Source organism: Rattus norvegicus, chromosome 9 (genome assembly GCF_036323735.1).
Source record: "Rattus norvegicus strain BN/NHsdMcwi chromosome 9, GRCr8, whole genome shotgun sequence".
NCBI lineage: Eukaryota > Metazoa > Chordata > Mammalia > Rodentia > Muridae > Rattus > Rattus norvegicus.
The window spans coordinates 64,656,767-64,678,469 of record NC_086027.1 but is presented as its reverse complement, the minus strand read 5'-3'; the positions used below and the strand labels follow the sequence as shown (position 1 = coordinate 64,678,469).

At 40.6% G+C, this 21,703-nt stretch overlaps 1 protein-coding gene across 1 annotated transcript in view; it reads right to left on the bottom strand.

Annotated features, from left to right (window-relative positions):
• Plcl1 (phospholipase C-like 1) overlaps positions 1–21,703 on the bottom strand; it is a 337,196-nt gene that overhangs the window by 54,702 nt on the left and 260,791 nt on the right. The window contains exon 2 of the mRNA NM_053456.2: positions 3,441–5,915. Coding sequence (NP_445908.2) covers positions 3,441–5,915 — 2,475 coding nt within the window. The remainder of the gene's footprint in view (positions 1–3,440; positions 5,916–21,703) is intronic.

The window sequence follows — 21,703 nt, the reverse complement described above, 5'->3', positions numbered from 1 at the left end:
GTGAGTTCACCCAGTTATACCCTCCAGAGATGTGCACAGTGCAGAGCAGCCTGGATGACAACCAAGTCAGTGTGTTGCGACCTGCAGAGGTAACACAGACAGCTCACTCACAACCTGAACTGTTGGCTTTAGCATCTACCAATGACCACAGAGAGCCATCAGGAACACCGCTGGTTATGACTCGAGGATGCTCTGTGCTTGGCAGACACAGCACCAGGAATGCCCCTACACTAGCAATCCCTTCCCATGAATACTGCATTCAACTTATATCATGGGGCTCAGAAGAGCCTCAAGAACAAGACGCCATCTCTCTTAGCATCTCAGGCCAGTGGGACACCAGTGCTCACCACCTCCATCTGACCAGCCACCAATGCTGCCTTGTCAGCCCATCAGAAATGCACAGCACAGCACAGCACAGAAAATGCACTGCATGGCCATCTTACTCATTGACGTTATAATCTTTAACAAAATTGAGGCGCTTTAATATGAAAATATCTTCTACATACAAAGAGACTGGAACTTTTGCTGGGCCTCAGAGCCTGAGTTTGTAGTACACCTTGAAGTCACTTAAGACTGATTTTCTTCTGTGTACCCTGTTAGTAAGAGAGCAGTGTAATGACCAATCTTACTTGCTGTGGATTTCCCATATAATCACCCTTTACAACATAAGCTAAAATAGCTTAATCTAAAGTCTTCTTCCATGCCCCTGAGCCAAGAGTAACATCTGTGTGTACGTATGCTATGGTAATAAATGCAGGAGATAGCAAACAGGTTGGAAGAACCTATGGATATTGCTTGACAGCCTTTGTTTTCTATCTGGGTCAGCTGGGGTCAGCTGAAGTCAGTGACTTAACCCCTTGTAAAGCTCTATTAAAGACTTCTGTTAAGTATCCCCTCTTACCCATGTGATGCTTTCTGTGCTGTTCAATTAACGCACAGCAAAAGCTCTTTGTTGTGGACACACAGGGACAGACATACACAGAGAGAAAGTGATTTACAAGACAAACAAGCGAAGAGACAGACTCATCAGCAGACAGAGATGACAGATGATGAAGGAAGAGAGTGGTAGATAATATTTGAATCTGAGCTCACTCTTGGTTAAATGACACCATGGGAAGTGCTTTTTAATTTCTCTTCCTTAATGAGACAGTAACACATTTTGCAGACGGTGTGGCTGTTATTAGTGTGCTCAAACTGATGCTAGAGTAATAACTTAGAATAGAACTGTGGCTGTTTTACATCTATTAATAATGAGCAGCATCTAACCTACTGAGTGTCTCGTGAATTTATTAATTATCATGGTATTTTTATTCTTTTACATATGACTCTCCAAATATGCCTTTATCTAAGCTACTTTGTTAGGATAGCATTAATTATTAACTCTGCCTAGAACAGCCTTATAAATAGCTCTTCTTTCTGTGTATTATATGTGGTGTGCATGTGGTGTGTGTATATGTATCGTTCTGTGTGGGGCACACATGCATGCAGGGGCATACACATGTGTGGGGGCATGGAGAAGACCTGGGAGCACACCGTTTACTTTTTGGCAAGCTCTCCTTCTAGGTCCAGAAATCATGAATTAGATAATGCAGGTCACCACCTAGTTCAGAGATCCCCTGTCTCGGCCTTGGGCACGCACTGGGATCACAGGAGGTCGCCACACATACCTATCTTCTAGGTGGGTTCTAGGGGTCTGAAATCTAGGCCCTGTGCCTATGCAGCAAGTGCTTTTCTGGCTGAGCCATCACCCCAGCCAAATTCTTCTTTAGATATATTCTAAAACTATGAGATAAAGGCTGTCTTTCAAGAAATACATAGAGTCGACTTCTAATGCATTTAGGTGTAAAAATGGCTTATGGGCAGTCTAACATAGGGCTTTACAATAATGCCAAATCTATGTAGGGAAATACTACATAGAAGATGACAGTGTATTAGGAGGCTAATTTTTAACAAAGTGGTTGAGCGACCCACCTTGAAACAAATACATACATAATCTGACTATGGGTATTCATATGTGAATTTTGTATTATACTTTTTTCCTGACTACTTGGCTCTTTGAAGAACTTGCCTGTGAGTTAATAATTTCACTAAGTCACAGCTTGGTGCTTCTGCTTCATGTGGCAGTAATGGATTTTGGCATCAGATACTCTGGGATTTAAAGTCTAACTTTGACGTTTATTAACTGCAGGATCTGAGAAATGTCTTCTAATGTCTCTGCTTTCTGGTGGGCAAAGTCTCTGAGTGGGTGAGTTCTTTAAAAAAATGCTGGCTAAAGGAATGAAGTAAACTGAGTTATTTTCATTTTGCCACACAAGACCTTAGTGAATACTTATTGTCTCTTAATGTCTCAAGAACGCTGTCCTTAATTGACTATATAAGGTAGTGTGTAAAAGAAGCTTGTGGCCATGCATCAAAAGGAAGGGAAAGGCAGGCTGGGTTTCTCCATGTTAAAACTGGGTGATTGTTATATATTCTCTCAGCTCTCACAACAGCCCTGTGGTGTAACTCTCTCAATCTTGCCTTATGCAGAAAAACGGACCATCAGAGACCAGCGATCATCTGCTCAGGACCACGTGGGGACAGATTTATCCCAGAATCCACATTCCTTCACTTAAAGTACCTACTTAAGAGAGGGCTAAATACATTTTTAAAAAAATTAAATGCTGAGCTTTCTTTGTTTAGCTGTGTTTTCTCTCGTGGGTAATAATTTGTTGGTACACCTTTAAATAACTGAAAATATAATGAGCATCGCTTTTATAATACGACTTCAAATTCTCTTCTATATTCACATCTATGAGTACTCTACGAATATGCTTTTAAACAGTGGGCATACTCTGGATATGTATTTTATATACTATCCACATAACTGTGTGTGTGCATGCACATTCCCACTCGAGTGCATCACGTAGATATGCCTGGCACACACAGAGACCAGAGGAGAATGTAGAGTCTCCTGATCCAACCCACTCCATCTTTTCCTCAGACACAGTGTTATAGGTACTCTCAGCCACACAGAACTTTTTATGTGGATGCTGGGGGCGGGGTTTGATCCTCGCTCCTTATCGGTGCACAGCACAGCAAGAGCTCTTACCATCTGAGACACATCCCCAGCACCTATCCACATGTTTTATATTTCACTTTCCCCACACTGTTCATGTACACATTCCTGATCATTAATCATCACATGCTAAAACACTGAAGAGATACCCAGCATTTTGCCATATTGATGCGCCGTTAGCTGGCCAAAGTCAACCTTGTATTCACAATTAGAAGCCACCTGCTTTATCCCAGGTGGCGGGGAAGCTAATTAAGTGGCACGTGGATCGGCACAGTATATTTCTGAATATTTTCGAGCCAGCTATTGGTAAACCACGATAGTCACTAGTTTAAATGGGTGCGAATAGCAGAAGCAGGGGAAGAAGGTGAGTCTGTTTTCCTACCTGCATGTTTTCTCTCATATCTATGGCTTCTCGCAAAGGATGAACTGCTATTTTGAAGATATCATCTATGGTTTTAAGACCGATATTTCTGAGCATGGTGTATTCTCGAACTTTCTTCCCCATTCTCACGGAAAGACTTCGCTTCTGCGCTTTTCCTCCGCCACTCCGATTGGTTATTGCTATGTGGACAAAAAGGGTCACATGTTCCATGATATCCCCCACAAAGGAGCGCAAGGGGACATGCCGGTACCCAGGTTGCAGACATTCAAACGGTATCGTGTATTGCCCAATGAACTCATCTCCAATGTAATCATCATCCAAAATGACAAAACGGACCATGGTCAGCTCGGGAAGGTTGACTTGAAACTCGAAAGTTTCATCGAAAATGGGATTATCGCTGTTCTGTTGTACAGTTTTAGTTCTTTGCTCGGAGCAATCAGCTGGAATTCCATGAATCTCTACACAAACGTAGGGGTCTATGACATCCCCTTTGGCACAAGCTCCTTTGGGCTTTGGGAAGTTCTGACCACTGATGATCTTGATGTGAAGAAGCAGGGGAGACACTCCAGGGACAATGCCCTTTGTGTTTGCACTAAAGTACGAAACTTCATCTCGCATGATAGATGGCCTGAGGACGTAGCCACAGCCCCCATTTTGAAGAAACCAGCCGGTGTGGAGGTCCATCATTGGACCAGGAGTTTGAAAATTCATTGCCACAATCTGACAGCCACAATTCCAGAAGTCCTGTGGGTTCAAATTACTAGAATCTATCCTCATGGCACTAGGGTAGACCCTTGATAAGAACTTCTTGTTATAATTCACGAAATCCTCTGGATACTCATTTGCGATCCGGCTGGCCAATGTTTCACTAAATGAACAAATTTCCCAGTAGTTCTGGGTTTTCATAGACAGTTCAAAATCCCTGTACTGAACGGATTTACAGATGGATACCAAGTCAGAGAGCTCTCGGCAGAGCCAGATATGTTTCTGCTCACCGTTGTAATCTCCCGACACCCTCCGGGACATCTCAGCTTCTTCATCCTCGTCGGTCACTTCTCCCTCTAACAGATCTGACTCCGAAGGCAATTTCTTTCCTTTCACAATGATCATATGTTTTAGTTTTTCAGGTGACGGGAGGTAGGATTCTGAAGACAGAGGTGCTTCTGTATAAAGTTTATTGCCAAACACCTTTTTCATCTGCTGAACCATGACCCTCTGCTGTGGCAGGGAACAGTGATTCCCCAAGCAGAGAATGAGTGGGTACTCTGAAGCGACGAAGGCGAACTTATTTATCACCTCCAGAACACTTCGAAAGGAAAGGAGCATGGCCATGTTGTTCCTATTGCACAGGATGGGTTCATTATCTGGACCGTCACTTACATCAAGCTCAATGCTTCGACAGCCCATCTTCAAAGCCCTCACATACCCATTGATATCAGCTGGCCCCCTGAACTGATCTTCTATCAGGTAGGTATTATGGGACGCATTGATATAGTAGTGAGATAAGGGTTGGGTCATGTCTTGGGCAACCTTCTTTTGCTCTGGATCAAAAATGTCGCATTCTGGAGATAATAAATACTGGGTAAAGCCATCAATTGCAAGGAAGCCTTTCTGGCGGCCATCTTCAGAAAGTTCGTATCTCCTAATGATGTCTAAGCACATATCCTCAGTGACATGGGTGACCCCTTGCTCAACTTCTAAAAAGAGCATGAGGTCATTAGCATCCAGATACTCTTTGTTCTTAGATATCTGAACAAGTAAGAAATACACTTCTGGTCTAGTGCAAAGTTCACAGAACGCTTCACAGAATTCCTCTTCTGTTACCCGGGTAGTTAGTTTTTCTTTGCTCTTCTGGATTTCTTTAAACTTTAACCTGATCTTAGATTCCTTCAGAGTAGGGTTGAGTTGTTTTATTAACTCCACCGAGGTATCTTCTAACATAATCCCATTCCCATCAACATCTGCTGCTTCAAACACCGTTTTCAGCCACATGAACCGTGGTGTGTTCTGGTTGCCCTCCATAAAGTCAAGTGGTTGCTTACTACGAGAGACCAGGTACCGTAACCCCGACACCCAGATGTTTGCTACATCTGCTGAATTGGCAACTAGGTCCAGAGACTCGTAATTTTCCCCATGGAGTATGGAGAAGGCACAGTCTTCACAGATCTGGTCAGCAAGGCCATTGTTTCTGAATGTCTCCGTGTTCTTCCCCAGCCTGATCTCTTTGATGGCAGAAATGTCCAGCTTGGCTTTTTCGAGGTCTTTCTTGGAAGGTTCCCAGCGTAGAGCCTGGAGGTCAGTGTCTAGGGTGAAAAATCGGTTGTAGATGCGAGAGTTCGGTCGCACTTTCTTCAGCTCGCAGCCAGCCTGCATGAAGCTAATGCAGTCATGGGCACTGCTAATCTTCTTCTCCGATGGCATGCTGCTGAAAGACACTGTTTTCTTTCTGCCACCACATTTTTGGTTTGAAGGATCCTATAAAAAAATCAGAAAAGAATGATCAATCTCCTTTAGAAAACACAAATTCATTAACACTGTACGAACGTCTCAAACTCTGAGCAGTCTGTTATCTAACAGAAGCTAGTCTGAAATTTACCTTTTCAATGATTCACAAGTTAAATGACAGAGAGAATTAATACCATTAGGCTCCAAAGGAAACTTATTTTATAAACTCATGTGTGCCCTCCAAGAATAAAGCCCAGCGTTGGCTCATCTGAAACCATGCTTTAGGAACAGTGCCTTAGGAACCTCCACTAATGGTACAGCAGACAGCATCCATGAGACTGGGTTCAGCAGGTTACATGTGGCCTGTGGTCTTCCCTTCTAACATGTGTAGAGCCCTTTACACTTATTGTCTTCCTTAAACTGCCAATGTTTAATCGATGAGTACTCATAATTGCAGGATGATAGATTTTTATCTGCCTTGGACTATTGCTATTCTGTTGCTGCCAACTCATTTACACTGAGCACCTGACCCCTTCCACTTAAAACTGGATAATTCATCACTTTAATGAAGTTTAATAAAGTTTCCATTACTAATTTTTAAAAGTTTAATAAAGTTGCATTACTAATTCAAACAATTCTCCCTGGAACATATATCTAAAATGCATGTTTAATGTACTTAGAGTACTAGATCTCATAAGCATACCCATGGCACAGGAGTATGAATGTTTCAGAGAACATTGCCCTCAAGCCAAAAATAAGTAGTCTTCGGATTTCTTCATTCAACTTACTAGGTATATTAACTGGGATAAGTCACTTAACCTCTCTGAATTTTAATTTCTACTTCCCAAATAAGATCTGAACATACAGTCTTCATGTTATTGCTCAGTATTATCCTGAGAAAAGAGAAAGCCTATGCCCATTTTGGTTTGTAAATGTGAAGTCCTCATAAAGGTCCTCTTTTGGAAGGAAGAGTATGTCTCTCCATGTGTGTCTGTGGGACCATTCACAGGCATCTGCTGGAATAATGAAATTAGCAAGGCATTAACTCATTCGTGGCTCCTAACATTTAAGCAAAACCTTCGACAGTAATTTGAAACATTTCTAAACAACCAAATGATACCACCACTCTCAACACTGAGACGTATACCGAAGCAGTCTGAGCTGGATACCTTGCCTCCACCCATCTTTTTAGGAACTAACCTCTGGTGCAGTGGTATCATCTAATTCATCCAGCCCCTATGAGCCTGTCTATTCTATAGTCAACAAAGGCATGGTGATTTATTATTCAATTGGCTAAAACTCTACGAGCAAAAGAGAAATAAATTTTGCTTTAGCTGTGGTATGCGGCGGGATGATTCATTGACTCAACTACATATCAGATCGTCAAGAGACACAGGTATAAATTACCCAGTCTGGGTTACAGAATACTATGGCTCCTGGGTTCTGTGGCATTTGACAACTTGGCTTCTGCTTTCCCAGAGACTTTCTATTTTAAATTATCCCACAGTGGTCAATTGCCTCCATCGTTAAAAGACAATGATAAATCTTCAGCCGTTCCAACACATGTACCCCACTAGCACACGTTTAAATTCATCACAGCCCACGTGCTCAGAAATATCAGATGTTCGTACGTATTTTTCCACCCCATCAACATAGGAATCTAATGACACTGCTAAAGTAGATTAATCTACCAAGTAAAATAAAGAGGGAAACTGAATCTTGGTGGCAAGTTGGACAGTGATTCAGCGTTCTAGCTAATCATTTGACTAGCCTATTGCACTGATGAAAGCTTCAGCTTGAAAGCATGCATTTTGTAGGAGATCGTGTTCCAGATAGAAATGTCAGCAGAGTCATAGAACCCACAACGGGTCCCAGGAACCTGAACTTGGGGAATCAGTGTTCCTCTAAATGCACATTTGGTTCCTCAGCCCTGCGGATGAAATTGCAGATTACACTCCTCTCCTGACTTAAGACACCACTCATCTATGAGAACAAACTGTCAGGCCAGCATGGCCTTCTTACATAAGCCTCTCTTTCTTGTAATGATCGCTATTAAAATCAACTATTTACCACTACTAAGACAAGATTCAGGAGAAGAATAGCTCCTATCAAGTTTATAAAAGAATTCGCCTGCTCCATAGTGCTAAGTTCTTGCCTGGACTTAAAGAGCACGTGTGACTGTAAAACATGTCCCCAGGTACCCTAAAACTTGGAGTCTGAAAAAGATGTGAATCTCATGTTGTCATCTCAGAAAAGGTAAACATCCAGTTTTTGTTAGTCCCCAAGTGATCTAGCAACTGGCTATGCATATGTGAACAGGTAATTACTATGTCTACTGATGGCTAGGGCCAAGATATTAAAAACTGCTGGAAAGGAGTCAGGATGCTGAGAATTTCCCTAGTTCTGCCACAGAAAAAGAAAATGGCTGGCCCTAGACAATAGTCCTCACACTGTTACTGCAATGTTCTTGCCTGGGAAGATTGGGAGAAGGAGCAGAGATATCATCTGAAGTCTTGTTGGGAGACTCGAGTCTCTTTTGGAACCAGTTGATTCCCAGGACACCTGGACAGTGCCCTCCACCCAATACATGTATTCACTGCAATAATACAGTTGCAGATTGGTCCTGGATAAGGGGAACATTAAGGTAAACAGCCTGCAAATATTAAAGTGTTGGTCATGGGACATGGATAAAGACTCCAAACAGCTCTTTCACTGTAAGTCATTTGTCCGCAGTTATCTGTATACTGTGAAGCCCAGTCCTAATTGGCACTTGGGTGGGATCCAAAAAGAGCAAGGTCTGACCTCCGTCCAGGTGTGCTCTTTCCAGCTTCCACCCAATTAGATGACGGGAAGGATTCCATCCACCAGAACACGTACCCAAGAGATTCTGATACAGCAAGAAAATGTAATTCTTCCCAGAGCTACTTTCCCTCACTATGAACAAAGATAAAAGACTGAAGTCTACCAGGATAAAATAGCACATTGTGGGGCTCTTATCTCCTCAATAGAACGCTGGCCTCACGGTCCAGAACTTAAGAATCACATGCTGAGCATAATCCCTTCAATGTCCTGAAATTTTCATTTAACTTTCCAAATGATCATTTTCTGTGAAGCAATCACATTTAAACAAGCTAAACGATAAAACAAATAGGCCAAATTGTGTTTCTATGGTCCCTGAATGGCTCTGAGTATTGCTTCGTGCTTGGGATCCACAGTCCTTGCAAATAAAAGCAATAACTTATAAAGGATTTAGCCACCAGCATCAGAGCTTTAGGTCTTTGCCGCATGCAATCAATATTCTAATCTTTAATGTACTTACTTACCCAAAACATTATTCATGGTACATTCATATTACAAAAAATCTACATAATCTCATGCTTATCACCACTAATTTTTAATCTGGAAATAATTTTGAAATGCTAGGGGGAAATGATGAGATGCTGTTTTAATTGTTTTTCATTGTTTTCTACATTTGTTTTTATCTATGGTAAAGAAAATAAAACCAGTCGTGATTAAATGCGAGTCCTGCTTATAAAACAGTAGATTTACAGCTCCTTAAACATATTTCATTCGATTGGAACTGGTTACAGGGCAGGAGGGAGTTCACAGAAGCTAAATTAATAAAACTGCTTCTGTAAATATCCACTGGCATTTGCTCTCTTGTTTTCCATTCAACTACATTAAAATGCGGCAACATAACAGGAAAATAGCTTTTGTTCACAATACACTAATAAGCCCTGGAAAAAGAGTCTATTTGCTGAAGCAGAGCTTTAAATCTTGTTCATGAAAACATTATTTCAATGGGATAATTTTAGGGAAAACCTATACTGATACAAAAAACAGCATGAGTATCATCAGGCGTGATGACCTGAGTTTGGTTCCTGGATCCCACACAGAGAAAGGCGAGAACTGACTCTGGCAAGCTGTCCTCTGACCTCTTCACAAGTACATGAGTCCCACAGGGTACATGCATGCCCCACCTCTCTCTCCACCCCCACACACAGATAAAAGCAATGGGACTTCTATTGAAGAAAGCAGAGGTAAAATAACCAGTCGTTTTCTTGATGTAAGACAAGTTATAGGTCTCAAGCTTGAATGAGAGGTAAATACAAACACCACTGCATGAATCATAGAAAACAATGATGGCAACACTAAAGAGAAAATTTTTACTTTGGGATAGCTTGGATATTTAGATGACTGTGATGATCTAGATGAGGCTATGGAGGAAAGTTAGCTCCAAGAGCTGGTAATTGTCAAACAAGCTTCGGTTTTGGGAGTTACCATAAACTAACAACATTGAGATATGGACCAAACCCACAGAATCATGCAAAACTAGAAGCTGAATATAGAGATGCAAAATAATGGTGAGGATGAGGAGAGGGGGAGAAGAATAAAAATATTAAAGCTCTCACAGATGCCATGGCCTGAAGATAGTGCTGTGAAAATGGATCTATAATATTTCCCTGGATTCGGCAGTTAATATGTTGCTACTGACGTTAACAAGAAAAGAATTTATATCTCATTCAGGTGAAGAACAAACTGGAGCTACGAGAAATGCTAAGAACTGAGAACTGAGGAGTTAAAGGAAAACGCCATGGTCCTGTGCTGAGAGTAAAGACCAGGATGCTACAGTACCATATGGAAGGGTAGAGAGGCCAAGCAACAGAACATGACAGCGTGGGAAGGACGTTGGCTTTCTCCACATCATTGGTGGAATTCAGCTATCACACACACACACACACACACACACACACACACACACACACACACTTCCCTCATATACACAAGTACACATAAGTGTTTGGCATCATCAGGAGGAAACCTTAATTCTCCCACACAGACCTAACTCTTCACACAACACTGTAAAAGAGAAGAGAAGAGGGAGGGAATGGGAAGGCAACTGCCACCCAGTTGCCTTCCCATTTCAGGTCAAGGGAAGTCACAACTCTATATTATAGCACTGATTCCAAATTAAAACTCCTAGAGTTACTTTCCATTAAAACCCCAATCACTTGAAGCAGTGTCGCATGTGGCTAATGTACATGGGTTACTACTCACAACATGCAGCCCACACTGCATGTGATGAAACTAAGTCCTGGATACTCACCAGTGTCAAGAAGCGAGAGTTTAGGTCTCATGAACCGTGAGCTTTCCCTCATGGTTCTCTAAGTGAGGTTACTAAGCAGTTGAACACTACATTGTCCTTAGAGAACACACTGATTCTATACCATGTCCAAGTCAACAGGAGTAAAGGCAATGCCCAATGATTATGTGCCCAAGTGTCCTTCCAGATTAAGTTGTATGGCTGTGTTGAATCCCACATTTCATTATTAAATAAAATCCATTTAATGAAATCCATTGAAGGTTTCTCCTCCCAGAAACATCACAAGAGACAGAGATGAAAACATACTAAAATATAGAGTGTAGTCAGTGAAGCTCTTTCTACAAACTAAAATACAAGTAGCTGGTGACTCTGATGCTTGTGCATCATCTCTTAAATGATTCTTCTTCTTTGGAAGCGAAAGCAGTTGGTTTCTACAGAGGAATCTGAGGGTTCGCACAGCAGGTCCATTTCAGCATTGCTTCTTGGGACTTCTGTTTTGCTAAGAAGAGGAAGCTTCCTTCATGACACACTGGAGTCATTAGAAGTGACACCCAGAGTGCTTAACTCAACATCATCCTCGGTGTACTTCCTCTCCAGTTTTGACTTTCCTGCAAGGATGACTCTGATCCTTTATACTTCGTGTTATTTTAAATCCAATATTTATTTTCACAACAATTCCCTGTGTTTATACCCTGTGCTGTGTGCTGTGAAGTGATTTGTTCTTTAAAACAATTATTGTTTTGGAACATCCCCTAAGATGACTGGGATGGCAAAATCAGTGATATGTCATCATTCCCATGTTTGAGACATGAAGTAACATGTCATCATTCTCATGTTTGAGACATGAAGTTTCTCTGTTCTTCCCAGGTCATGATTTTCATAGGCTAGGAAAGGTGGTGGTTGAAATGTTTAACAACAACAAAACTAGAAAATAAAAACAATACAAGGGAATTTTAAGACCAACAGTACAGGAGGCCAAGGTCACTGCTCTGTGACAGGTTAAAAAGCAGTGTGCTGCAATCTGCATCTGCCAAATTAATTTATTAAATATCTGAACCCTCCTTCAACACTTAGTCACTAACACAGGGTAATCAGAGCTGTATCCCTTCTTTCTCCACAGCCCTTCATTTTGCTCACACATTTGAGAAACGAAATTAGTAAAAGCATCCAAAAGTCATCAAATTTCCATTGCCAGACATTCGCACACATAGATCCCAATGTCTTTCTTCTTGTTTGTTAGGTTTTTTTTTTTTTTTAACTCAGACAATTAAACTTTATGGACATGAGAGGACCTGGCTAGAGGAAGTCAGGCAGATAATGGCTTTAGAAACTCTATCTCCGGACATGCAGTTCATTCCTTTTTTTTCCACTGATCCCAGCCATTTCTGTCTCCCCACAGCATCAGGACACAAAGCCTGCAGTTGTTTATGATGAAACCTCCCTGGCCAACTGGCTTTCCAGTCTCAGTCCAATTTCCTGTCACGTGTGTAGCTTAGGTGCTCTTGTTCCTGACTGCCTTCAGAGGCTGGAGTGGCTTGATTCTCACTCCAGTCTCTCCTCCTCTACAACCCTCATGGTATACATAACTGTCAAGAGCATTTCCATGCCATGTTCAGTCAACATGACCTTTTCGGTAAGCCAGCTGCCGGTGCACCAATGTAAACAAAAGCAGGGGGATGCCAAGAAAGGTCATCTGACAATTATTCAACATCCTCTGAGGAATGGAGTGTGGCCATCAGTCCTGCTCCACCAGGATGGAAAAATGTCTGCCTCGTTCTCAAATGCACTACCTTCAAAATTTATCAGAGGCGTGTATGACTCCTAATCAGAGATGCCAAGAATCACATGGGCTTGGAGACTGAGATACAATTATGCCCTCCCGAAAGAGACCCCGGCACAGCAGGACGCAGGAATTCTGGTTGACCTTGGTTGATTCTTGTTGAGACTAACTGGAGGCTATCTCTACAGAAAATAGGATGCTGTGTTTCCTTCAATATTCACAGTGATGGACATCTAAATGTATACTTTGAATGAGTATATATTACAAATGTATATCTTTTAACTGATCACTGCAGAGATTAAACGTAACAACACAGTCATTTTTGGGCACAAACACACAGTATAGTGCTTTATTAAGGCCTTCATCAGAAATCTATGCATTATTAGGAGCTCCTTCAAATCTCTGCATAACTGCTTTTATTATACTGACTGCTGTTGTGCATATGCCTAAAGTATTTGGTCTGAAATTTAAAGTATTAACAAAAATGGAACATTATGAAATAGAATTCACTTCACAAATGTGCCTGACAAGAGTCCTTTGTTTTCATGTGCTAAATAGACAAGTCACAAAACAGTCCTTCCTTCATTGTGATATGTCTATTGTAATTGGAATATTTACCCTAAATTATGAGAAGGCAATATTGTTTACATTACTGTCAGTCACTTAAAATTTTAGATACAGTCTCTCATATCTGTGAATAAGGTATATTTATAAGTGAAGAGAACGGTCAGCATGTGTCAGCACTGTGGAACTTCTACCATGAGTTATCAGCATGTTACTAAGGCTGAGTGTCAGAAGCAAACGTCGTAAGAGTGAGTCAGTTGCAATTAGACTAGCTTAAGTGGAAATAGGAAATGTTATCAGCTCTGCTTTAGAACATAAAGTTTTCATTACTAAAGTAGAATGGAAGAGCGATCAACTTCCAGGAATTTGCAGCTTTCTGTACAATATTTGATATGAAGAAGATTCCAGATTATATTATCACTTACAAATTCCAAGCAAAGAATAAAACATGATTATCATGTTGCTTAGAGATTAGAGATGGTGATATATGTGAATAAACATATGGTTTTCATGTTAGAAATAAAGTCAAACAATATTTTAAAATGAGGAATTAAAAATATGTTATAACTCTGACTTGAGACAAAGATAATCTACTTCAGTGACATGGAAACAAACTCCTATTCAAACTTATTCAACTTTTATTCAACCTGAACTCACCTTTTTCTAGACTCAGAGAAGTCTAGTCTTTCCTAATACATAGAGGTGAACTTTAACTAGACTGGTTTGTAAAGTTTTCCAGTGCAGTATTTCCAATTTATTAAATCCTTTTTTAAAATGTTAGCTTTCTACACCACAGCTCTCTGAATCATGCAGAAGATAGCATGCCAATTCTCTTGACTCAACTACTATGTATAAACATATTCTTATTTTTTTCTCTCCTACAATGAAAACAGAATATGTTCATTGGCATCAGTCACTAACATAATAGAAATTCTTCAGCTCAAACAGTCAACTTAACCATCAGGATGAATGTGATTATGGGGTTGGAGTTTGACACAAAACTTCCAGAATGGCTTCAGACCATCTCACGCTTTAATCCTGATTGTATTATCTTTGATTAACTGAGCATCCACATCTGCCCATGGGCAGGGAACAGATGGCTGAGCTCAGAGAGAAAGCATTCTCCTCATAGAGACCACTTCCAGGTGAACCCTGCCTTCTCCCTCTCTGTGAAGGCTCCACATTTTAAGTAGAAACAAATCCACTCCCTTAGTGTAGAAAAATGTGAAAAGAAACCATGTGAAGATATGTTTTAGTTGAGAAAATTCATAGCCTGTAAATATTGCGCTGGCAGAAATTACTGAAATAATGAAATCCCTTCTCCCTGAATTTGCCTGATTGGGGAAATTAATGAATTTTACATAATAGATCTCTTATTTTGTGTGGCTTTGGGTCAAGCAAAGTTTTACAACTTTCAATATTCACCTGTCAAAGATAATACAATAATTCCTGACCTAATTTAAAGGGCTGCATTAAGAAAAAAAAGAGGCACGCTAGAATACCATCTGATTCAATTCTCAACTGATAGATCTGTTTGTCTCTCTTGTGAAAAGTCCAGTGTGTATGAAGCAACAAATGCTTCATCAAGTCAGGCTTACTCCAGGAATTTAAGACAACAACATTAGGCAACTCATTAGTGTAATTCAGTAAAGAGGTTAAAAGAACACAAGTAAGTCAAAGAAAAAAGGTATGGAATAACTATAGGTCTGAGAAGACATCCACCGGAACACACCGAGATACATTAAATCCCAGCAAAACTCCCACTAAGCTTGGAAAACATGAAAGCTTCCTTATTATGACCAAAATAATTTTGGAATTCTGAGAAAACAACACACACACACACACACACACACACACACAATGCATATATGTGCACGGGGTGGTGGGAAAGAGAGAGAGAGAGAGAGAGAGAGAGAGAGAGAGAGAGAGAGAGAGAGAGGAGTAGGAGGAGGAAGAGGAGAAGGAGGGGAGGAGGAAGAGGAGAAGGAGGAAGAGGAGGAGGAGGGGAGGAGGAAGAGGAGAAGGAGGAAGAGGAGAAGGAGGAAGAGGAGGAGGAGGAAGAGGAGAAGGAGGAAGAGGAGGAGGAAGAGGAGAAGGAGGAAGAGGAGGAGGAAGAGGAGGAGGAGGAAGAGGAGAAGGAGGAAGAGGAGGAGGAAGAGGAGAAGGAGGAAGAGGAGAAAGAGGAAGAGGAGGAAGAGGAAGAGGGGGAGGAGGAGGGGGAGAAGAGGAGGAGAGGAAGAAGAAGAAGAAGAAGAAGAAGAAGAAGAAGAAGAAGAGAACGACGACAAAGACAGAGACAGAGAAACAGAGACAGACACAGACAGATTAAGAAAGAGAATGAGAATTTAATTGTGAAGCCTCATAAAGGAGGCAAATGATTAGCAAAGAAGAGATTTACCTAGAAAAATCTCAAAACATCAAATGAAAAAACAAAAAAAAAGGCAACCAATAAAACTGATCAAAAGAATGGTGGCAAAGCACAGCAAACAAATGAGCACCTGCCTTACAAGCCACCCCTGCAAAAGTAGGAGGAGCAAAGGGGAAGTCTGTTCAAATTAACACAATATGCTAATAATGAAGGAAGCATATCTGTTACAGGATATGCAAAAGCTTATTTCACATAAAAATTGAAAAGGGAAAACTGAATAAACGAATGCATACAAACATTACTAGAGACATCATAGAAACCATAAAGGGAGAGATTAGTTTTGAACACACAAGAAAATAAAACACTTAAAACTAGGGTTAAGTATGCATTATGGGAAATAGCGAATGTTCTTTATGATACAGAGCAAACCACATAGCAAGTGTATGTATTTACAAGCCCTAAAGTATACTGTGTGCATGTGCGTATCTGTGTACCCTTATTATTTGCATAAGGCTATCTGAAAAGATGCATTCTCATTTATAAAGGGGCTATCTCTAGGACAAAGGAAGTAAAAGTATGGGATTTCTATTGTGGAAATTATTTTAAATTAGCATATATTATGAGAAAACATTCACAATATTGCCACATTAAACATAATTTTTAAATGTTAATCCTGTAATGAGCTCATTACTTATCAGAAGGATAAACTTTATAAGGATAATTAATATCTGTACTTTTACGACTTGGTAGTTAATTAAAAGTAAACTTTCAAAGCACATAAGAATTTTTAAATTACACTAAAAGTTTAATCAAATATTATTTCTTAAACATGAGAGCTCTTAGGAGTGACCAATGTACTTGTAATGTACTAGGGCAAAATATCTCAAAAAATGACAAACCTTTGATTTATAAACTATTTTAGAATCTTACATCCGGACTATGAATTTCAGTGAGCCTTGTGAAAAAATGTCAAAAGCACAATTATTTTTATAATATATCTGTACAATTACTCTGGTCAGCATTCCATCAACTAAAATGACTACATGTTGTGTCACCTCTTCTAAGACAAACTCTTTCTACCCCGGATCCCCAAGAGCAAATCTAAATAGATAAACATTCCCAGGAGAGAAGATTAAACTGACGTTTCCCCCTGATTGTTCAAATCAATTTGATTTCTATTAAATGCACTCCACCGCTGATGAGATTCAAATCTGTTGTATTAAATTAGGACTTAAATATCTCAGAGAAATCAGGCCCAGCAAGAGTTTCATCTGGTCTAGAAGCAAATTCCAAATCCTAATGATGAAATTCCAACCCTAAGTCTCAGGTAGAGGTCAGCCCTAGATGCTCTCCGCAAGGTGGCTTCACCACAACCCTTTATTGTCATGTCTAGATTGTGCCAGCAAATTTGCCTTTGCATAATGTCCTCTTGAATTCTATCCCCAAAGGTTTTCAGAAAATACAGCCTAGCATAGCAAAAATTAGTATTCTAACCTACATCCCTTTATTTCTTTAATTATATATAGTTACACATTGTCCATTATAATAGTTCCTGATCTAAACTCAGTTCATCCAAACACACACACACACACACACACACACACACACACACACACAGAGAGAGAGAGAGACAGACAGACAGACAGAGACAGAGAGAGACAGAGAGAGACATGCACATGCACACGCACTGCACACACACACACACACACACACACACACACACACATGCGCACACACTTCTGTCCTTCCCTTTCAATGAACCCACTCCCTATTGTCTGTGCTTTGGTATATTTACTGTGTGAGCCTGAGGGCACTCAAATAATGCAATCAATATTTTTCCTGGCATGTCATTTAAAATAGCAAATGTTTTCCTAAATCATTTTTTCACTCTGGGGAAAGTTAAGGACTACTATTATATTAAATCAGATGAAATATGTTCATTTACCATCAGGACTGTTACTTTAGAATTCAATGGAAAGAATTTTCAAAATGCAGCAGAAGCCTTAAGGTCCTCAGAACTAGATGGCCGGGTGCAGAGTCTGGGTGCACACCCTTTGAGACATGTCTTATGGAGCTTGAGACTCTCAGTCCAGGATCTTCAGCTTAAAGAGGAGCTCCTCAATGTCTGGACATCTGTGGCAAGGGGACTCCCCAGGTCACAGGGATCTGTGAGGTGACAGCAGCTAAGGGGACTCCCCAGGTCACAGGGATCTGTGAGGTGACAGCAGCTAAGGAGACCCCCCAGGTCACAGGGATCTGTGAGGTGACAGCAGCTGAGGAGACTCCCCGGGTCACAGGGATCTGTGAAGTGACAGGAGCCAAGAAGCTGGTTCACTTTAAGGAGAGGTGATGGCTAGCTACATGTGTATTCAGCCAAGTTTAGAAGCAGGTGATAGCCATCAAGCCACTGGCTCTTTGCCCAAAAGTCACAGGCCTGAAGGCCTGGAACCAGCTTATGACAAGAAGGACTGAAATATCATTAAGACCTGTGGTCTTTCTTCAATGTTTCTGCCATCACCAAATCAGGACAGACATCACCACCTAAGGTCCTCATGTCCCTGTGAGGATGTGTCTTCCCAGAATCCACCTTTGCACTGGCCCCTCTCCTGCTTTCTCCTACTTTCCAAGGATGCCACCATGTCTCTATTCCACCTTTCTGCCTTGGTTTCTCTTCTCCACCTTAAGCTGCAGTGAGTCAGTTCAGGAGGGTATAGGAGGCCTAGTGGCAACAGTTCGCAGTTGAATAAAGTTGGATGAGTTCAGCAGTAGGGTTTTGTTAAAAGCTGCAATAAAATTGACCTGATATCTCATGCATATCAAGACCAAATTTAGTCATAACACTGTCACTGCTGTTACATATTCTTAAGCATTGGTTCACTAAAAATATTAATAATACTGCCAGGTGCTTCCTTGGCACCAAAGGAAGGTTATAAAGCTGTAGGAAGGCAGCAATGGTCATGCTTGCTCTTGGTGGTGGCTTTCAGAAGGAGATGTGCACCACAACCTTTATCAGTACAGTAAGTTAACTGTGACATAGGCATCCTAGTCACTAGAACATCAGCGTTGCTGAATCCAGAGATTTTTAAGACCCAATCAGAGCAGGGTTTTTTGTTATTTGGTTGTTTTGTTGTTTTCTACTGTTGCTATATAAGGTGTCAGTTTTGCTACAGGCCTGTCCAAGTTGCCATCTGTGAATGGAAGTGACAGTCAGAATTCATGAGAGGATGACATTCAAATACATTCACCTCATCAGCTAGAAAGAGGTGAGTCCAAAGGAGTGTTCATCCCAGAGTGTGGGAATAAAGAACAGTCTTCACATAATAAATTCTTTTCTGGTACTTAATCATAAAAGTATCATGGACAGCAAGAATCCCAAGCCATGCTGGGTCAATTAAATTAAACTTGTTTCAACATAACGTTTCATCTTCTAGAGCTCATTTAAATTATCAGTGAAAAGAATATTAAAGTCATTTATTACTATAGACCTGGGAGAGAAACAGAGAAATGAAATACTTAATGAAACCATTTATAATCTATAATCATTTTCCTAAACAACATTTCCACTAAACACTTAACAATGAAAAAGTGAAGTAATTTACAATTAGCTTGGAGACAGATCTCTAATTAATCTCTTAGAGAAAGAGGCTTGACACTTCAACATAGTTAAACTCGATTAGCAGTGCTACCAGGGAAGCTAGCAAAGAATTAAAACGGAAAGCCAAAATGAATTCACTACATTTACTTAGTTTCATATTGCCATCTCGAGGTAGTTTCTTAACAATCTTTTATGAACTGAGAGAAAGTGACAGCTCATCCTGTGCATGAGAGTGACTGTGTCCATTACCACCTCAAGAACCTCCAAGCAAAATCACATCACATTTATAAGTAGAAGACAAAGTATGGAGTAGCTCACATTTCTAAAATATTTTATACCTTTTCCAAGGGTTTCTATATTTGTTTCCTTGTGAAATCTCTGTAGGATTTTAAAGATGACAAGATCCTAGTCATTAGGAAACTAAATGGAATGCCAAAAGCATAAAATCAGTGGCAGAACTGGTCTCCAAGCCCACAGATTCCTATTCATGGGTGACATATTTTTTCTACAGCCATACTTGGTCTCTGCATTTCTCATTCTAGTGGATTTGCTTACCCTCCACAGTGGCAAGGACTACACATGTTCCAGCTGTTCAGATGCACACAAACAAAGACACATACACCACATAAAGACAAACGAATGCACATACATGCACACATAGAGGCACACATGACACACATGGGCATTCACAGAGACACACATACATGCACAGAGAGAGACACACACAGACATATATACACATTCAGAGAAATACACACAAAGACTCACACAAATACACATACTTGCACAGAGTCACATATGACATGCATATACATATATGCTTACACAGACACATACACAGACACACATGCATACACATACATGTACATACAGACATATATACATATGCATGCACACACAAAGAAAGACACAAACACACATAGGAATATACACAGACATATACACACATGAATATGGAATAAAAAGTCTCTGCTGGCATTAATCATCTCTTCGCAATAGCACTATCAAAACAAAGTATGGTGTGGACAAGAGTTTCCAAATCACCTAGGTTTTGTAATATCTGAACTTCTTTCTATGTGTATTTATAGAGTGCCAATTTATAGAGTCCTAGCTTACTGGGAGATGGAGAGATGATAAGGCAACAGCATCTGAAGTAAACCATGAGAAGAGCAGGGTGACGTGGTACACGCCCAAATATAGGAACTTAGACAATAAAGGCAGAAGATTGGGAGTTTAAGGCCAGCCTCAAACATAATAGCTTGAAGGTCAGCCTGGACTATATACTTTGTATTAAAATGATAATAAATCTCCAAAACAATCTTAAGAAAAAAAAGTAAGATATTGTAGATAGTGAACATCCACTGTAAACTGAGGCAGAGTCCTAAGGGTTTAGACAAAAGACAAGACTAAGAGCGTGGGAAAATTCCAGGCAGAAGAACAGAGGTGACAACCCTTGTGATGGCTGTACAACAAATGCAAGGACAGGAGAGGAAAAGAAGCCAAAGCGAACCCAGAGGCTGTAGTAGAAAGCACTCAGCAAGGGTTTAGAAGCTTGAGAGCCACTTTAAAGAAATCTGGAATTTATTTTATGGCATTGTTAAAAAAGAAGGATAAAATTTCCATTAAAAATGCGTATATGCTTAGCTGTGTTTTGGAATATAAAAACTTTCAAAGAGGAGCTCACACAGTCACTGTAGAAGGGATTGCTAAACTGGGATAAAAGCAGTGAACAGCAGGCTTACTAAATGGCCCACTGAGTCACTGGTGTGTGGCGGCAGGAAATGGAGAAGGCACTGCCATGAATGTCCTGACCTCTCTGGTTTGAGCAACTGAAAGACTGGAGGAGCTGCAGGTAGACACACCAAAAGCTCAAGGTGTAGCTTTGTAAATGCTCCCAAGCCCTGACAGCCCTCCAAGCAACTTGATCTTGGGGCAGACATCTGATGCGACACAAATTTGTGAATTAGGAACCATCAGGTGCTATATATAGGAAAGCACAGGTCTGGATATGAAGACTGAAAAAGAGAAGGAATAAAGAGAAAAGCAGTCAGCATCTGCTTCGGGAAAGGTTGGCACTGAGTTCTGTAAGAGATAAAGTTAACAAGAGAAATAGCTATAAACAGTGAAGCAATATGGATAAGCTGGAAATGGATGTGGTGACAGTATGGAAAGACAGAGCCATGCATCTAGAGACATGGATTAATAGAGGTTGATCCTCTCATGAGTGTCTGCAATTCCAAGAAAGGGAGAGCAGCTAGGATAAAAGCACAAAGGAGATAAGAAGAAGAGAAGTGGTCTGGGCTTATCTGGCTTTGAGAACAGAAATTGCTCTTCTGCTGTAACAGAGGAAAGAAGGGAGTGAGTATAAAGGAAGCAGGTGATAGACACGTGGTGGTAAAGAGACGAA